At 52.4% G+C, this 17,935-nt stretch overlaps 1 protein-coding gene across 10 annotated transcripts in view; it reads right to left on the bottom strand.

The window, feature by feature from the left end:
- CACNA1B (calcium voltage-gated channel subunit alpha1 B) overlaps positions 1-17,935 on the bottom strand; it is a 250,421-nt gene that overhangs the window by 159,841 nt on the left and 72,645 nt on the right. For 9 of the 10 annotated variants that reach the window (XR_012094909.1, XR_012094910.1, XR_012094908.1 and 6 more), the window contains exons 7-10: positions 15,940-16,043; positions 12,121-12,236; positions 10,808-10,864; positions 9,933-10,025 (exon numbers count right to left, since the gene is read on the bottom strand). Coding sequence is in view for 6 of the 10 variants with exons in the window: in XM_073022144.1 (XP_072878245.1) it covers positions 9,933-10,025; positions 10,808-10,864; positions 12,121-12,236; positions 15,940-16,043 (370 nt within the window). In the remaining 4 variants the exon portion in view is untranslated. The remainder of the gene's footprint in view (positions 1-9,932; positions 10,026-10,807; positions 10,865-12,120; positions 12,237-15,939; positions 16,044-17,935) is intronic. The other variant, XM_073022145.1, reaches the window with a different exon arrangement.

Genomic DNA, 17,935 nt, shown 5'->3' with positions numbered 1-17,935 from the left:
ACAAGCTAGAAGAGATTGGGGGCCAATATTCAACATTCTTAAAGAAAATAATTTCAAATCCAGAATTTTGTATCTGGACAAATCAAGCTTCATAAGCGAAGAAGAAATAAGACCCTTTTCAGGCAAGCAAATGCTGAGGGAATTTGTTACTACCAGACCTGCCCTGCAAGGTGTCCTGAAGGAAGAACTAAATATGGAAAGGAAAAACCATTACTAGCCACTGCAAAAACACACTGAAGTACACACACCAGTGACACTATGAAGAAACCACATAAAAAGTCTGCAGAATAACCAGCTAGCATCATGATGACAGGATCAAATCCACACATAATAATACTAACTTTAGGCAAGCCATGGTGGCTCACGACCGTAATCCCAGCATTTTGGGAGGCCGAGGCAGGTAGATCATTTGAGGTCTGGAGTTCAACCAGCCTGAGCAACATGGTGAAACCTCATCTCTACTAAAAATACAAAAAAATTAGCCAGGTGTGGTGGCACATGCCTGTAGTCCCAGATACTTGGAAGGCTGAGAGGCAGCAAAAATCACTTGAACTCGGGAGGTGGAGGTTACAGTGAACCGAGATCACGCCACTGAACTCCAGCCTGGGCGACGGAGTGAGACTCTGTCTCAAATAATAATAATAATAATAGTAATAATAATAATGACTTTAAATGTAAATGGGCTAAATGCACCAATCAAAAGATGTAGAATGGCAAGCAAGATAAAGAAGCAAGACCCATCAGTATGCTGTCTTCAAGAGACCCACTTCACATGCAAAGACACACATAGGCTCAAAATAAAGAGATGGAGGAAAATCTACCAAGCAAATGGAAAACAGAAAAGAGTAGGGGTTGCAATCCTAGTTTCTGACAAAACAGACTTTATTTTTTTTTTTTTTTTTTTTTTTTTGAGACGGAGTCTGGCTCTGTCGCCCAGGCTGGAGTGCAGTGGCCGGATCTCAGCTCACTGCAAGCTCCGCCTCCTGGGTTTACGCCATTCTCCTGCCTCAGCCTCCCGAGTAGCTGGGACTACAGGCGCCGCCACCACGCCCGGCTAGTTTTTTGTATTTTTTTTTTTTAGTAGAGACGGGGTTTCACCATGTTAGCCAGGATGGTCTCGATCTCCTGACCTCGTGATCCGCCCGTCTCGGCCTCCCAAAGTGCTGGGATTACAGGCATGAGCCACCGCGCCCGGCCAAAACAGACTTTAAATCAACAAAGATCAAAAATGATGATGAAGGGCATTACATAGTGGTAAAGGGTTCAATTCAACAAGAAGAGCTAAGTGTCCTAAATATACATGTACTCAATACAGGAGTACCCAGATTAATGAAGCAAGTTGTTGAAGACTTAAAAGAGACTTAGACTCTCACACAATAACACTGGGAGACTTTAACAACCTACCAACAATATTAGACAGATCAACAAGACAGAAAATCAACAAAGACATTCAGGACTTGAACTCAGCTCTGGATTAAGCGGACCTGATAGATATATACAGAACTCTCCACCCAAAGACAATGTAATATACATTCTTCTCATTGCCACAGGACACTTACTCTAAAATTGATCACATAATTGGAAGTAAAACACTCCTTAGCAAATGCAAAAGAAAGGAAATAATAACAAACAGTCTCCAAGACCACAGTGCAATCAAATTAGAAATCAAGATTAAGAAATTCACTCAAAACCACACAACTACATGCAAACTGAACAACCTGCTCCTGAATGAATTTTGGGTAAATAATGAAATTAATGCAGAAATCAAAAAGTTCTTTGAAACTAATGAGAACACAGATATAACATACCAAATCTCTGGGACACAGCTAAAGCAGTGTTAAGAGGGAAATTTATCGCACTAAATGCCCATACCAAAAAGAAAGATCTCAAGTTAACAACCTAACATCACAACTAACAGAACTAAAGAACCAAGAGCAAACAAACCCCAAAGTTAGCAGAAGACCAGAAATAACTAAGATCAGAGCTGAACTGAAGGAGATAGAGACATGAAAAATCCATCAAAAAAATCAGTGAAAACAGGAGTTGGTTTTCTGGAAAAAAAAAAAATTAAGAAAATAGACCACTAGCTTAACTAAAAAAAAAAAAAAAGAGAAGACAGAAGATTCAAATAAACACAATCAGAAATGATAAAGGATATATCACCACTGACCCCACAGAAATACAGACAACCATCAGAGAATACTATAAACACCTCTGTGCACATACGCTAGAAAATCTAGAAGAAATGAATAAATTCCTGGACACATACACCCTCCTAAGATTGAATGAGGAATAAACTGAATCCCTGAAAAGACCAAAAATGAGGTCTAAAATTGAGGCACTAATAAACAGCCTACCAATCAAAAAAAGCCCAGGTCCAGATGGACTCACAGCTCAATTCTCCCAGAGGTACAAAGACGAGCTGGTACCAATTCTACTGAAACTATTCTAAACAATTATAAAGGAAGGACTCCTCCCTAACTCATTCTATGAGACAAGCATCATCCTTATACCAAAACCTGACAGATACAACAAAAAAAGAAAACTTCAGGACAATATCCTAGATGAAGATGAACATTGATGCAAAAATCCTCAACAAAATTTTGGCAAACCAAATCCAGCAGCACATCAAAAAGCTTATCCACCATACTTAAGTAGGCTTCATCCCTGGGATGCAAGGTTGGTTCAACATACCCAAATTAATAAATGTGATTCATCACATAAACAGATCTAAAGACAAAAACCACATGATTATCTCAATAGATGCAGAAAAGATCTTTGATAAAATTCAACATCCTTTCATGTTAAAAACTCTTAATAAACTAGATATTAAAGGGACATACCTCAAAATAATAAGAGACATATATGACAAAGCCATAGCCAATACCATAATGAACGGGCAAAAGCTGGAAGCATTCCCCTTGAAAACCTGCACAAGACAAGGATGTCTCTCATCACTCCTATCCAACACAGTACTGGAAGTTCTGGCCAGAGCAATCTGGCAAGATAAAGAAATAAAGGGTATTTACATAGAAAGGGAAGAAGTCAAACTATCTTTGTTTACAGATGCCATCATCTGAGAAAAGCTTCTCAAGCTGATAAGCAACTTCAGCAAAGTCTCAGGATACAAAATCAATGTTCAAAAATCGCCAGCATTCTTATACACCGATAGGCAAGCCAAGAGCCAAATCATGCATGAACTCCTATTTGCAATTGCCACAAAAAAAATAAAAATAAAATACCTAGGAATAAAGCTAAGATGTATTCCCTATTATTAAATAGAATACCCTACTTAATAAATGGTGCCGGGAGAACAAACAACCCCATTACAAAGTAGGCAAAGGACACGAACGGACACTTCTCAAAAGAAGACATACGTGTGGCCAACAAACATGAAAAAAAGCTCAATATCACTGATCATTAGAGAAATGTAAATCAGAACCACAAAGAGATATCATCTCACTCCAATCAGAATGGCTATTATTTAAAAAAAACCAGACGCTGGAGAGGTTGTGGAGGAAAGGGAACACTTTACACAGTTGGTGGGAGTGTAAATAGTTCAATCATTGTGGAAGATAGTGTGGCAATTCCTCAAAGACTTAGAGGTGGAAATACCACTTGACCCAATCCCATTACTGGGTATATCGCAAAGGAATATAAATCATTGTATTATAAAGATACATGCACAAATATGTTCATGGTGGCACTATTCACAGTAGCAAAGACATGGAAGCAACCTAAATGCCCATCAATGATAGACTGGATAAAGAAAATGTGGTCACACATATACACTATGGAATACTATGCAGCCATAAAAGGAATGAGATCATGTCCTCTACAGGGACACAGAGGAAGCTGGAGGCCATTATCCTTAGCAAACTAAAACAGGAATGGAAAACCAAATACCACATGTTCTCACTTTTAAGTGGGAGCAGAATGATGAGAAGACATGAACACATGGTGGGGGAACAATACACACTGGGGCTTGTCGGAGGGTGGTGGGTAGGAGGGAGAGCATCAGGAAGACTAGCTAAGGGATGCTGGCTTAATACCTAGGTGACGTGATGATCTGTGCAGCAAACCACCATGGCACATGTTTACCTATGTAACAAACCTGCACATCCTTCACATGTATCCCTGAACTTAAAATAAAAATTAAGAAAAAGAGGCCGGGCACAGTGGCTCAAGCCTGTAATCCCAGCACTTTGGGAGGCCGAGACGGGCGGGTCACGAGGTCAGGAGATCGAGACCATCCTGGCCAACACGGTGAAACTCTATCTCTACTAAAAAATACAAAAAACTAGCCAGGCGAGGTGGCGGGCGCCTGTAGTCCCAGCTACTCGGGAGGCTGAGGCAGGAGAATGGCATAAACCCGGGAGGCGGAGCTTGCAGTGAGCTGAGATCGGGCCACTGCACTCCAGCCTGGGCAACAGAGCGAGACTCCGTCTCAAAAAAAAAAAAAAAAAAAATTAAGAAACAGAAATGATGCTGACTTAATGAGGAAAATGAAGAAAAAAAATACAGGACATACATTTGTTTATGTGAACACAACTTAAAAATCAGTCATGAACTTAGAATTTGAAAACTTATAAATGTAGACATTTACAGGCCACATCTCCCAGTCATTATCTGATACAATTAGAAATAATAAAGGATGACCAAAATATCTTAACTACTTGTAAATTAAGCAGCACACTCCTAGTAAACCTTTGACTCAAGAGTAAAGAATCTATTATCTAGAAATCAGAAAAAGGAAGATATTACAGCAAAGCTTTACGTAGAGGAAAATGTACACCCTAAAATGCCTTTGCTACTAAAGAAATAAAAAGAACATTACTTATTTTAAGGAATTAGAAAAATAATACGGTAAACCAAAATAATGTAGAAAAATAAACTTAATAAAGATAATTAAATTGAAAGCAAAAAATAGATGAAAAAATCTAAAATCTGGTTATTTAAAGGGATCTTTAATATATGCATTAACCCCGTATGATGCTAAGAAAAAAAGAGAAGGGAAAGTTAGACAAACTAGGCGTTATAATGATCTAAGTTTCAGAGCCTTAAATGTCCTCTGTAACCATAACATTGTAGTATGTTCCAGCCTAGACACGAGGTCCCAACCTGTGCAGTGCCTCCGTGACATCTCCACTGAGTCTGCTGCACACATCCTAAACCCTGCATGTCTGAACCAAACATGAGTGTTAGTGCCAGCCAACCCCACGGATCCTGTGGTCCAATCCTCTCGCTGCTCAGGACAAAGCCCTGGGGAGCTGGCCTTGATGTCTGCCTTTCCCCAGCCATGCCCAAAGGGTTGGCAAATCCTGAAGGCTTGACTTCAAAATACACCTGGACTTTCCATCCTCTCTGCTGCCACCTCCAGGCCCCAGCCACTGTCTGTTGCATTTTTACAGCAGCCTCCTAACTGGTCTCCTTGCACCTTCCCTTTTATCAGTTCAGTTTCTCTTCAGCTCAGCGGCCAGAGGGATCCAGAGAGACCCTTATACCACAGAAGCCCGAAGGTGTTGCCCCTCTGCAAACCACCAGGACGGCCTGGGGTGCTGGCTGGAACTGAGCCTGTCTGACCCTCGGGTTTCCTCCACCGTTTCCCACAGCCTATGGCACCTCACTCCAGCCGCACTGGCCTCCAAGACGTTCCAACCCACACCTGCGTGCCAAAGACAGTCTCGTCTCAGGGTCTTGGCACTAGTCGCCTGGAATGTCCTTTCCCAGAGGTCCCTCAGGCCGACTTCCCCTCTCCCCCGACCTCCCCGCTCTTCCCCAGGCTGACCTCCCCTCCCTGGCAGCGTCTCCCCTCTCCTGGGTGTCCCTCAGGCCGACCTCCCCTCCCCCTCTCCCGACTCAGGCCAACCTTCCCTTCCCCCCGTCCCCCCCACCCCCACGTCCCTCAGGCCAATCTCCCCCTGCCCTCCACCTCCGAGTCCCTCAGGCCTACCTCCCCTCTCTCCCGGGCTGTCCCTCAGGCCAACCTCCCCTCCACCGCGGCATCTCTCAGGCTGACCTCCCCTCACCCTCCCCCCAACTCAGGCCAACCTCCCCTCCCCACCACCGCGTCCCTTCGGCCGACCTCCCCTTCCCGCTTCCCTACCCCCCCAACGCCCCGTGTCCCTCAGACCAACCTCCCCTTCCCGCTTCCCTAACACCCGCCACGCCCCGTGTCCCTCAGACCAACCTCCCCTCTCCCCCGACCTCCCCTTCCCGCTTCCCTACCCCCTGCCACGCCCCGTGTCCCTCAGACCAACCTCCCCTCTCCCCCACCTCCCCTCTCCCCCACCTCCCCTCTCCCCCACCTCCCCTTCCCGCTTCCCTACCCCCCTGCCACACCCCGTGTCCCTCAGACCAACCTCCCCTCTCCCCCACCTCCCCTCTCCCCCGACCTCCCCTTCCCGCTTCCCTACCCCCTGCCACACCCCGTGTCCCTCAGACCAACCTCCCCTTTCCCCAACTTCCCCTTCGCGCTTCCCTAACACCTGCCACGCCCCGTGTACCTCAGACCAACTTCCCCTCTCCCCCACCTCCCCTTCCCGCTTCCCTACCCCCCCAACGCCCCGTGTCCCTCAGACCAACCTCCCCTTCCCGCTTCCCTACCCCCCTGCCACACCCCATGTCCCTCAGACCAACCTCCCCTCTCCCCCACCTCCCCTCTCCCCCACCTCCCCTCTCCCCCACCTCCCCTTCCCGCTTCCCTACCCCCCTGCCACACCCCATGTCCCTCAGACCAACCTCCCCTTCCCGCTTCCCTACCCCCCTGCCACACCCCATGTCCCTCAGACCAACCTCCCCTCTCCCCCACCTCCCCTTCCCGCTTCCCTACCCCCCTGCCACGCCCCGTGTCCCTCAGACCAACCTCCCCTCTCCCCCCCTCCCCCACCTCCCCTTCCCGCTTCCCTAACACCCGCCACACCCCATGTCCCTCAGACCAACCTCCCCTTCCCGCTTCCCTACCCCCCTGCCACACCCCATGTCCCTCAGACCAACCTCCCCTCTCCCCCACCTCCCCTTCCCGCTTCCCTACCCCCCTGCCACGCCCCGTGTCCCTCAGACCAACCTCCCCTCTCCCCCTCCCCCACCTCCCCTTCCCGCTTCCCTAACACCCGCCATGCCCCGTGTCCCTCAGACCAACCTCCCCTCTCCCCCACCTCCCCTTCCCGCTTCCCTAACACCCGCCACACCCCATGTCCCTCAGACCAACCTCCCCTTCCCGCTTCCCTACCCCCCTGCCACACCCCATGTCCCTCAGACCAACCTCCCCTCTCCCCCACCTCCCCTTCCCGCTTCCCTACCCCCCTGCCACGCCCCGTGTCCCTCAGACCAACCTCCCCTCTCCCCCCTCCCCCACCTCCCCTTCCCGCTTCCCTAACACCCGCCATGCCCCGTGTCCCTCAGACCAACCTCCCCTCTCCCCCACCTCCCCTTCCCGCTTCCCTACGCCACCCCCACCCCCGCACAACCCGTGTACCTCAGGCCGACCTCCCCTCCCCCTCACCCCCAACCGTCCTGCGTCCTGGTGGGCCTGAGAGTTCCTCAGGCTGACCTCTCCTGGCTTCCCTCAGGCCGACCTCCTCACGTCCTGCAACTCTTTAACTCAAAGGCAGTCTTTTTCCTCAGCCTTCTATGGCCATGAATTTCTGGCACCGCCCCCCGCGCCCCCACAAACACGCTTCCACTCCTGCCTAACTGACCTCTTCCTCCTCGCACAGGGCTCTGGCATGCGGCGTATTTTCCTTACGAGCTTATTTGTTGTCTGCTGCCTCCGCTGCTCGGAAACTCCAATGATGAAGGGCCTTTACCATGGGTTTCTCCAGTGTGGCGGCCCCCATGCCTCGGTTGCTGGCATGAGGCGGTCACTGGATAGACATCTGCTGAGGGAGGCACCAGCACTCAGCACTCACACAGGCCAGGTAAGAGAATCGCCAGAGAGCCAGTGCCAAGCGCCACAGAAAGGGATCCGAACCCCCAGAGAAAGGGGCAATTTCCTAACAAAGCCTAAGCCACAACACTGGGCCAAATCCTTTTTTTTTTTTTTTTCTTTTTTGGATTATGTAGATTCACAGTTTTATCTCATCTATAAAAAACAGAGTTCCAGTGTTATTTAAATGATTCCAAACCAAAGACATTTTACCTCTTCATTTTACAAAATCAGAATAAAAACTCTAGATAAAATAGCAATAGAAGGAAACTATTTAGCTACCACAATCATATAATAAATTGTTCAAAATTATAAGATGGAACAGGCACGGTGGCTCACACCTGTAATCTCAGCACTTTGGGAGGCTGGAGTAGATCACCTGAGGTCAGGAGTTAGAGAACAGTCGAGCCAACATGGTGAAACCCTGTCTTTCCTAAGAATACAAAAAATTAGCTAGGCGGCTGGTGCATGCCTGTAATCCCAGCTACTTGGGAGGCTGAGGCAGGAGAATCGCTAGAACCTGGGCGATGGAGGTTGCAGTGAGCTGAGATCGCGCTATTGAACTCCAACCCGGGCAACAAAAGTGAAATTTTTGTGTCAAAAAAAAAAATTAAATAAAATAAAATTATAAGATGATAAAACATTCAGATCTATGATATACACTGGTATCTCATTATTGTCAAAATAAATACAAAATAATTTACAAACAAACCCAATAGAAAATTGTATAACATATAAGAGTAACCAAAGGCCAAGTCCAGACGGGGAACAAACATTTAGAAAGAGAGCCAGCATCACGGACAGTAGGAGAAAGGAAAATTGTAGTGCCAAAGAAATATTACTCTACGCTCATCAAATTGGCCTCAAACTGGGAAAAATCAAAAGGAGCCATCACATAGCACTGCATGAGGGCGAAGTTAGGTCTGTACTGTGGATGGAATGTGGGGTCGCACAGAACTCTGAACAGTACAACACTCTCACCCTCAGCACCTGCTCCTGGGAATCTGCCCCACAGAGAAAAGCACTAGTGAGGAAGGACAGTCATTCTCAAAGACTTGGGACAGTATTTTTCATAGTGAGATAAAAGCACTAGAAATGAATGGCCATCAGCAGACGATCAAAAGACGAGCAACTGAACAACTCCAGTGACTCCACATCAGCAACGCTATGTAGCCCCCAACAAGAGGGGGCTAGAATCAGACAAACTGATTAGGAGCGGTTTAGGACAGGGATTGATGAGACAAGTTTATATGAAATCATTTTTGTAACAGGAGAAGACTCCAAAACTCTACATGCATACTTGTGTGCGGATGTATGAGTGTTTGTGTGTATTATCTGAGATGAGCATGGAGAAATAGGGAAGGGTACATTCAAAGTTGTTAACAGGAGTTTTCTAGTGCTGAGTGAGGACAGAAAAGGTCCAGTTTAAGTGTATGTGTGTGTACACGTGAGTGTGTGTGTTTCCTGTTTTATTCAAGAATTCTGTCTCATACATGTAACAATATAATGGGAGGCATCTTCTAAATCTGGTCCACTCACAGACTGCTGTACAGTAAGGAAGTCCAGGTTGGATCTCCTGCAGAGAGACTTGGTGTCTCAAAATGAAGCAATGTCCAGGCACTTCTGGAACCAGAGTCTGGTACCAGAGAGGAAAGGAACCGACACAGCTCTGTTGGATAAATTAACCAGAATGTTCCTTGTACTGTTTGAGAGGTAGGGGATAACACAAGGGTCTCAGAGATAGCAGGTCCAGAAAGTGGAAAACAGACAGGGGCTGAAGAGAGAGGTGGCCCTGCAGAGTCCTCCAGCCTTGGGATATGGCTAAGGGTCCTATGTCCACATGGGGGTCACAAAGCCACGAGCAGCAAACTGTCTGAAAGGAGCCTGCAGACGTTTGGGCAAGAAGGGGTCTCCAACAGTGGCTGGGCAGCAGGGGAAGTGGAGCACGCACTCCTCCATGTCCAGCTCAAGCCTGGCAGAGCCGGAGGGATGCCCTGAGACTCACCAACAGCACAGAGATCTGCAAACCGGTCCTCCCCCTCCTCTGCGTGGATCAGGTCATTTCTGCTCTTCTTCGTGGCCGCTCTCTTCAGCACTGCTTTAAACAAAGATGGGAGAGACTGCCTGAGCTGCAGCCCTCAGGCCACCTGCCTCCGCGGGGCATGGGATCACTCTCCCACTGAGACCAGCGACCTCTCCTGAGCTCCTGTCCTGAACTGGGGCTGAGGCTCAGACTGGGTGATTCTGGGCCCCCTTGGGTCCCTCTCAGTCCCCAGAGTTGAAGAGACAAGGAATTTTGAGGGTGAGGGGTCCCCACTTTCCCTTCCTTCCAAAATGAGGCCAGTGGGGAGGCCTGGCCACCAGGGAGACCAGGAAACGTCCATCTGGGGGAAGGCCAGGACTACAACGGGGACAGCACAGACCTGCTCAGAGCCACAGGCATGGGGCTGGCTGAGACTGCCACAGATGTGTCCATGCCATCTGGCCCTGGCCGGAGCGGTGAGTGTGCAGAGAGGGCAGCCTTCCTGCTGCTGCAGCTATGCTGGTAACCAGTGCCAGCAACCACAGCAATGGGGCCCAGGCTCCCTCTCGTGGCCCCAGGTTGTGCCATGAGCCTTCCCATGGTCTCTGGGAGCAGCAGCACCCCAAGCCCTGGGGATAGACACAGCTCAGTTTAAACCTGCAATGTGGGCCTGTGTCAGGTGCCCAGGGTCAGACACCATGGCCCTCGTCTGTGTTCATGTAATGGCTGTGTAGGTGCCTGGCACTGCAGAGAGCACCTCGTGTGAAACATGCAGGCGGGCACATGTCACCACCCACAGAGGGCACACGGCCACCAGAGCTCTCCGCCACACCGGAGTGCCAGCGAGTGCCACCTACCGTCCAAAGGGGACTTCTCCTCTGCATTCCTGTCCTCCTCAGCCAGCATGACTTCCTCTGCAAGGGGAACACAGCCTCAGGTCAGAGCCCTCCTGACCCCAGGAATGTCCCAGGACAGAGGCACATCTCTGTCTGGAAGGCTCTGCCTTCTCAGCTCTTTTTTTTTTTGAGACGGAGTCTCACTCTGTCGCCCAGGCTGGAGTGCAGTGGCATGATCGCCACTCACTGCAAGCTCTGCCTCCCGGGTTCACGCCCTTCTCCTGCTTCAGCCTCCTGAGTAGCTGGGACTATAGGTGCCCGCCACCGCACCTGGCTAATTTTTGTATTTTTAGTAGAGAGGGTTTCACCATGTTAGCCAGGATGGTCTCGATCTCCTGACCTCGTGATCTGCCCGTCTCGGCCTCCCAAAGTGCTGTGATTACAGGCGTGAGCCACCGCGCCCAGCCCTTTTTTTTTTTTTTTTTTTTTGAGACAGAGTCTCGCTCTGTTGCCCAGGCTAGAGTGCAGTGGCGCGATCTCGGCTCACTGCAACCTCCACCTTCCAGGTTCAAGCAATTCTCCTGCCTCAGCTTCCCAAGTAGCTGGGATTACAGGCGCCCGCCACCACACCTGGCTAACTTTTGTATTTGTAGTAGAGACGGGGTTTCACTATGTTGGCCAGGATGGTCTCGAACTCCTGACCTCAGGTGATCCGCCCACCTTGGCCTCCCAAAGTGCTGGGATTACAGGCATGAGCCACTGCACCTGGCTGCCTTATCAGCTCTTACGCTTCCAGATGCCAGCAGGGCCCACAGCTGAGCTTTTTCTACTGGGACAGACAGTGTCCTGTGAAGAGGACTCAGCCGCCTTGTGTCTGCCCATCCCTACCCACACGTCATCTCCCTGAGAACAGCTGTGCCACAAGCAAGTTCATCTCTCAGAAGCCACTTGGGAAACCTTAGGAAGTGGGAGTGGATGCCCCATGTGGAGGGAAGAGCCCTGGCCTGGGGCGAGGGGAGGGAGTCCCAGGCTTGACAAAGCCCAGAGTCAGGGCACAGAAGGGACTTGGCTGAGACTAATGGGGAGAGACCAGCTTTAGGCTGGGCCATGGCAGAGTCCTCCATTTAAAAGGCCACTGTCCTCAGAGCCATATGGCTGCCTGATGCCAGGCCCCCAGGTGAGCTAGAGAGAAATCCCTTCTCACTCTGCTCACTACAAAGCCCCTCCAGGCTCTACCCGACAGCCAGGGCACCCGAGCTGGCAGCAGAGCAGAACTGGGGACAGAGAACTAACAGTGGCCGGTCAGGAGTGCAGTGGCTCCCACGGGCCCTCACCTGCCTTGAAGATCCACTCCAGGTACCCGTTGAGCTCTCGCTCGATCTGCTGCTGTCGGCGCAGCTTCAGGAAGGCACGGCGGTTCTCCACCCTCTCTCGCTCCTTGGCAAACTCCCTACCATGCAGGGGCCAGAAAAGCAAGATCAGGTGAGTGCAAGCCCCACAGGTATGCAGCCCCAGAGACAAAAAGGACCAGGGAAAGCCTGGGACAGGACACGCAGGCTGCAGGCTGCCGCTTCAGGCAGGCCCCTGCCACCCCGGCCTCTTCTAACCTGAGCACTGCAGAGCACCATGCAGCTCCCTGTGCACCCAGAGAGCCTCCATGAGCAGCCCAGGTAGCCCTCCGTCCTCAGACTCCTGTGGCACTTAGGGACAGTGCCTTGGTCCCCAGAGGGGCAGTTCTAGAGAGCAGGGACAATTTCACAGCCCCTGCCTACAGCAGCCTAGGCACGCGCCTCCTCCCTCCCCACTGCACCAGGCTCTGTTATCTGCTGTCCTCCTGAGAGGTCCTGGCAAGAATTCTCCAGAGGAGAACGTTCACTTTGCTTCCTCTGTTGGTTCAGATGCAAAGCCTCTGTGGGAAGGAGGAGGGACAGACAGGGACAGGGAAGAAGGGACTGGGTCGGGGCAGGCCAGAGGCGGAAGGAAAATACCGCAGAGTCCCCATAGCCTCCTCAACCAGGCCTCTGAGGCTCACAGTGAGCAGGAGAGGAGACCTTCTGTCATTGGCCCCCGATATCTTACCCCAGCCCCGGCTGAGCCTTTGCAGCCATCATGGTGACCAGCAGAGAACATGTGCCCTTCCAGCTCAGCACCCCCACCCGAGCCCCAGACTCCCAGTCAAGCTTTAAGGCTCACAGTGCCAGAAGTAAGCCATTCTCTCTCTTTTTTCTCTCTCTCTCTCATACACACACACACACACACACATACACACACAGCTTCTGGGCTTGGTGGAGTGGGTGTGGCAGGCATGAGTCCCAGCACACACAGCCCCGGCGCAACAGTCCCTGGCTCTGACCACCACTGACCCCGGGCGCAGGGCCAGTGTCTGCTACGCACTGAGCTGCTACAGCCCAGGCAGTGCAAGGTGACCAGGCCTGCCCAGGTGCACCCTCCCATCTGGGCATCCCAAGTCCCAAATCTACAGGAAGGCAGGGTCCACTGTGGCCTCCCCACCCAGGCCAATCCCATGCCCTGAGAATGAGGGGGCCTGGGGGACAGGGAAAGGGCAAGGACATCACTGCTTGAACTGATCTGAGAGCTACCAGCAGCAGCTCCCCCCTGCAGTCTGCCCCCTCCCCAGAGCAGCTGCTTCTCATGCAGTGGCCAGCAGCAGGGCCGGCCCTCCCTGAGCTTCTGTCCTCGCTGGGTGAGAAGCGGCAGGACAGGGGCCACCTGTTCTGCTTCTCTGGGATGCGGTGAGGATGGGAGCTCTGGAAATGGAGAGAGAGAGGCCGAATTGGCCCCAAGCTGGCCCCCCCTGCAGCTCTTGTCCAGACATGGCAGAGCTGTGGCTTTTCCCACAGAGCAAGGCTGGGAAGGTGGCCTCTCACCACTGCCACCCCGGGGTGCAGGACCCACATGGGGGGCACTGGTCCCTGGCTTGGGGGCCCTCTGCTGGGCCTGTGGGCCTGAGGGAGGGTTCAGCTGGGCTGGTTGGAGGACCATCACATATCCCATTCTCCCCAGAGGCTGAGATCCTTATAGTGGGGAAGGAGCTGGAAAGACCATGCAGGCCCTGCCTTGGGCCTCCCCTCCAGCCCCTCAGGCTGTTCTGCACATTCCCTAGAGGGACACAGCAGGAAGCCCTGAGCAAGCTGCCCTCCTGCCTCCCCTTGAACCCACCTATGCTCCTGCCAGGCTTCCCACCAGGCAGCATTCTCAGCGCCCTCGGCACCAGGCACAGCCCAGGCACCTCACAAGCCTGGCTGCTGCCAGCCCCTGTGCCCTCTCCCCACCACACCCTCTGACTCCAGCTCCAAGCACCTCTGCTACACACAGGCCACAACCCTCTGTCCACTGTGCCTCCACTCGAGCTGCTTTCTCCCTGAAAGACCCTCCTCCTTCCTGAGCCTGGCTCATTTCTAGTCCCCCAGTTGGGTCTCAGCTGAGATGTCCCTCCCCTGGTGCCTCCTCCAAGCCCCAAGCCTCCGCCGGCTACCCCACAAGGCTAGGAGTTCTATTGCCATCCCCTGAGCTTGCTGGTTCCCATGGAGGCTCTTGGAGAGGCCTGCTAGTGACAATCACACCCCTTCCAGGACAGGGCCAAAACCAACGACACGATCTCCCTCCAGAGCCCAGAGGCCTCGGCTCCAGCCACCCCACTGTGTGGCTGCTCCTGTCCTGATCAGCATGGCAGCAACTCCCAGGTTCTCCAGGCTCATCCCCAGCCCAGCTCGGAGCCCTGGGCCTGAGCAGGGATCATAGGGAGGACAGAGGGGAGATGTGCTCCTCCAGCCTCACAGGGGAGCTGAGGCCAAGGTGGGAGCAGGGAGCCAGGCAGGCCTGATGCCCTCCACCTCCTTCCTAGCACAACTCCTCACTCTGTGGTAGGGCAGGAGCCCCAACTACCAACCCCAGTCAGGCCCCATACATGGCACCTCTTCAGCGCTCAGCCCCAGGGTGGGACAGGAAGGTGCTGTGTGCCCACAGGCCCACCTGGCCATGCCCGCCTACCACATCCCACTCCCAGAGAGGACTCTTTCTCCACCTTCTCCAGGATGGACCCCTAGCCCTGAGCCCTCTCTCTCACCCTCCCCTGGAGTAGCTTGGCACAAAGAGGTGACCTGAGAGGAGGTGCACGCTAGCGGTCAGGGCCAGGGTAGCGAGCCCAGAGATGACTGTGCAGAGATCACGGCGCCCCCAGTCATTCCTCACCACAGTAACAGAGGGGCTCTCTGTGGCTGCTAGGAAACCCTGTCCCAGACCACGCCTCCATCTACCAAGACTACACTTCCCATCACAGACCAACCTCCGGTTACAGACCACACCTCCCATTCCAGACCACACATACCGCCTGTCTACCCATAGACCACACCTCCCATCTACCCAGGCCACACCTCCCATCATAGACTACACCTCCCATCACAGACCACACCTCCCATCTACCCATAGACCACACCTCCCATCCACCCAGACCAACCTCCCATTCCAGACCACACCTCCCATTTGAGACCACACCTCCCACCACAGAACACACTTCCCATTCCAGATCACACCTCCCATCACAGAACACACCTCCCATTCCAGACCATACCTCCCATCTACCCATAGACCACACCTCCCATCTACCCAGGCCACACCTCCTATCACAGACCACACCTCCCATTCCAGACCACACCTCCCATCTACCCAGGCCACACCTCCCATCACAGACAACACCTCCCATTCCAGACCACACCTCCCATCACAGACTACACCTCCCATCCCAAACCACACCTCCCATCACAGATCACACCTCCCATTCCAGACCACACTTCCCATCTACCCATAGACCACACCTCCCATCTACCCAGGCCACACCTCCCATCACAGACCACACCTCCTCTCTGGCCAGATGAGTAGCAGCAGCTGCTTCCCCATGGCAGAGACCACGGAAAGGCCAAGGGTATGATAGAGGTAAGGGGCCGAGGGGCTCATCAAGGACAGGTCAGGATGGTGGCACAAAGGAAGGGCTGCCAGAACATAGAACACCAGGAGCAACCACCACAGAGGGCACCCATGGGCCAGGCCCCCACCCCAAGTGTCACATGTGCCCCTGTTGACCCCTCAGCTGAGAACACAGAGGGCACCTGCACATCCCCCACATGGTCTCTCACCCCGACAGCACGCCCAGCACCAGGTTGAGCATGAAGAAGGAGCCGATGATGATGAGAGGGATGAAGTAGAGCCAGTTCCAGGTGTTGCCGGCCGCATCGTTTGTCTGGAAGCAAAGAGAGGGAGATGAGGAAAGACAAAACACACAGTCCGGGCCACAGAAGCACCCCTGGCCCCCAACAGGCCTCCTTCTCAGAAGCATACACCTGGTAGGGTCCAGGCCATGGAGAGGCCAGTCAGGGGGAAGTTCAAGCATGGGGCTGGAGTCCAGGCAGCACCCACAGGCAGACGTGCCCTTGCTGGCAGAGTTCTCTCTGGACTGCAGCTCCCAGAGGACCCGGGACACTCCGTGCTGCCAGCCACCACCTGGCAACACTCAAAAGCCAAGCAGTAGGCCCAGTGAGCCAAGGCTGTATGGATGCCCCGAGGTGGCATGAGCACCCAACCTCTGCCATACACCTCCCTGGCTCCCAGACATCCCTGGGCAGTTCCAAAGCTATGTCCTCCTGAAGGGGGCCCACAGGCCCAAGTCCACATCAGACCCGTCTGCAGCAGCTCCCACAGCTGAGAGGCAACAGTGGACCCATCGCATTTTCAATCTCACCACACGCCTGGCCTGAGACAGCGCCCAGCACTCAGGCGTGATCTGAATAGCGGAAAGCAAAGAGGGACCTTCTTTCCCAGATCTTTTGCTTTTTATAGCACAGCCCACAAAAGGGTGCGCTCCTTTGAACCCAATTTAATCCCATAGTTGTTTTGTTTTATGCATTTTATGTGGCTAAAGGGTGTAGAGAAAGCATCAGCAAAAGCCAGGCCAGCTCTCCCTAACCAAGCCAGCCTAGCACACGCCGCAGAAAACACCGGCTCTTTCTTCTGCGAGTCTGGTGCTGGAGAGAAACCACGAGGGCGGTGGGTGCCAAGGGAGGAGCCCCTAGTCCTGTTCCTGGACACCTCTCCTCAGAGGCAGTTCACAAGACATGGGACAGGGCTCCACCAAGACAGAGGCAGGAGGACAGTCGGGCGCTGCCCTGCAGTGGGCACTGATCTCCAGGTGCTGCTGTTGGCATTCCTGCCCTCCAGTATCTGCCAGCCTAGCGGATTTGCAGCCTCCACCCCTGCATGGACTGAAGGTCGTGGTTCCTGACCCTCGGACACTGATTCCAGGCTGGCCCCTGAGATTCCTGGATCTGAACCTAGAAGTGACTTTCAGAACCCCAGCTCCAACTGCAGTTCATGGTCCTAGACCACACCTCTGTCCAGACTCACATGCAACTCAGACCTGTGGATTGGGGGCCACCGAAGCCCCCAACTTCCCGCAAGCCTGCCCTTCCTTCTTGAGAGAAAGGAGATGTCATTGCTGTAGCCTCAGGCCCTCTCACCTGCTCAAGTACTCGGCTCCCACAATTTCCCTCCCTAGTGAAGTGGTCCCATCAGTAGCCAACTGGCCCTAATTCCTCTCATCTTAAAAAACAGGACTTCCACTTCTGGGAAGATGGAGCCAACATACTCTGCCATACTGTTCCCACTAAGTGGAATTAACATACTGAAAATTATTCATAAAGCACACACAGAATGACTCTGAAAAGTGGAGAAAATAGGGCAGACTAGCTAAGACCCCAGGATATAAGGTGCATTTCCTGGACTTTCTTCTTGCCTCCTATATCCCACATTTGGAGCTGATGAAGCCTAAAACTTGGAAATGCCCAAGGGGCACAGACAACAAAAAAAAGCACCAGCAAAAGCCAGCTCTCCCTAACCAAGGCAGCCTAGCGCACGCCGCAGAAAACATGGGCTCCGTCTCCATCCCTCTCTTCCAGCAAAGACCTAGAAGAGCACCTAGACTGCAATGAGGCATCCAAATCCCCCACCCTCCACAGGGTGCTGTCAGAGAAAGCCAAGCAGGAGGTGGAACTTTCCTCCTCGGCAGTGGTTATCACGGCCCCCCAGCCCCAGCCCACCTCCGTGGTACTAAGGAAGACCACCCGGGACACCTCGACT

The sequence above is a fragment of the Chlorocebus sabaeus genome, chromosome 12 (assembly GCF_047675955.1).
Source record: "Chlorocebus sabaeus isolate Y175 chromosome 12, mChlSab1.0.hap1, whole genome shotgun sequence".
Lineage (NCBI taxonomy): Eukaryota > Metazoa > Chordata > Mammalia > Primates > Cercopithecidae > Chlorocebus > Chlorocebus sabaeus.
The sequence above is the reverse complement of the archived record's forward strand: the minus strand, read 5'-3'. Positions and strand labels throughout refer to the sequence as shown.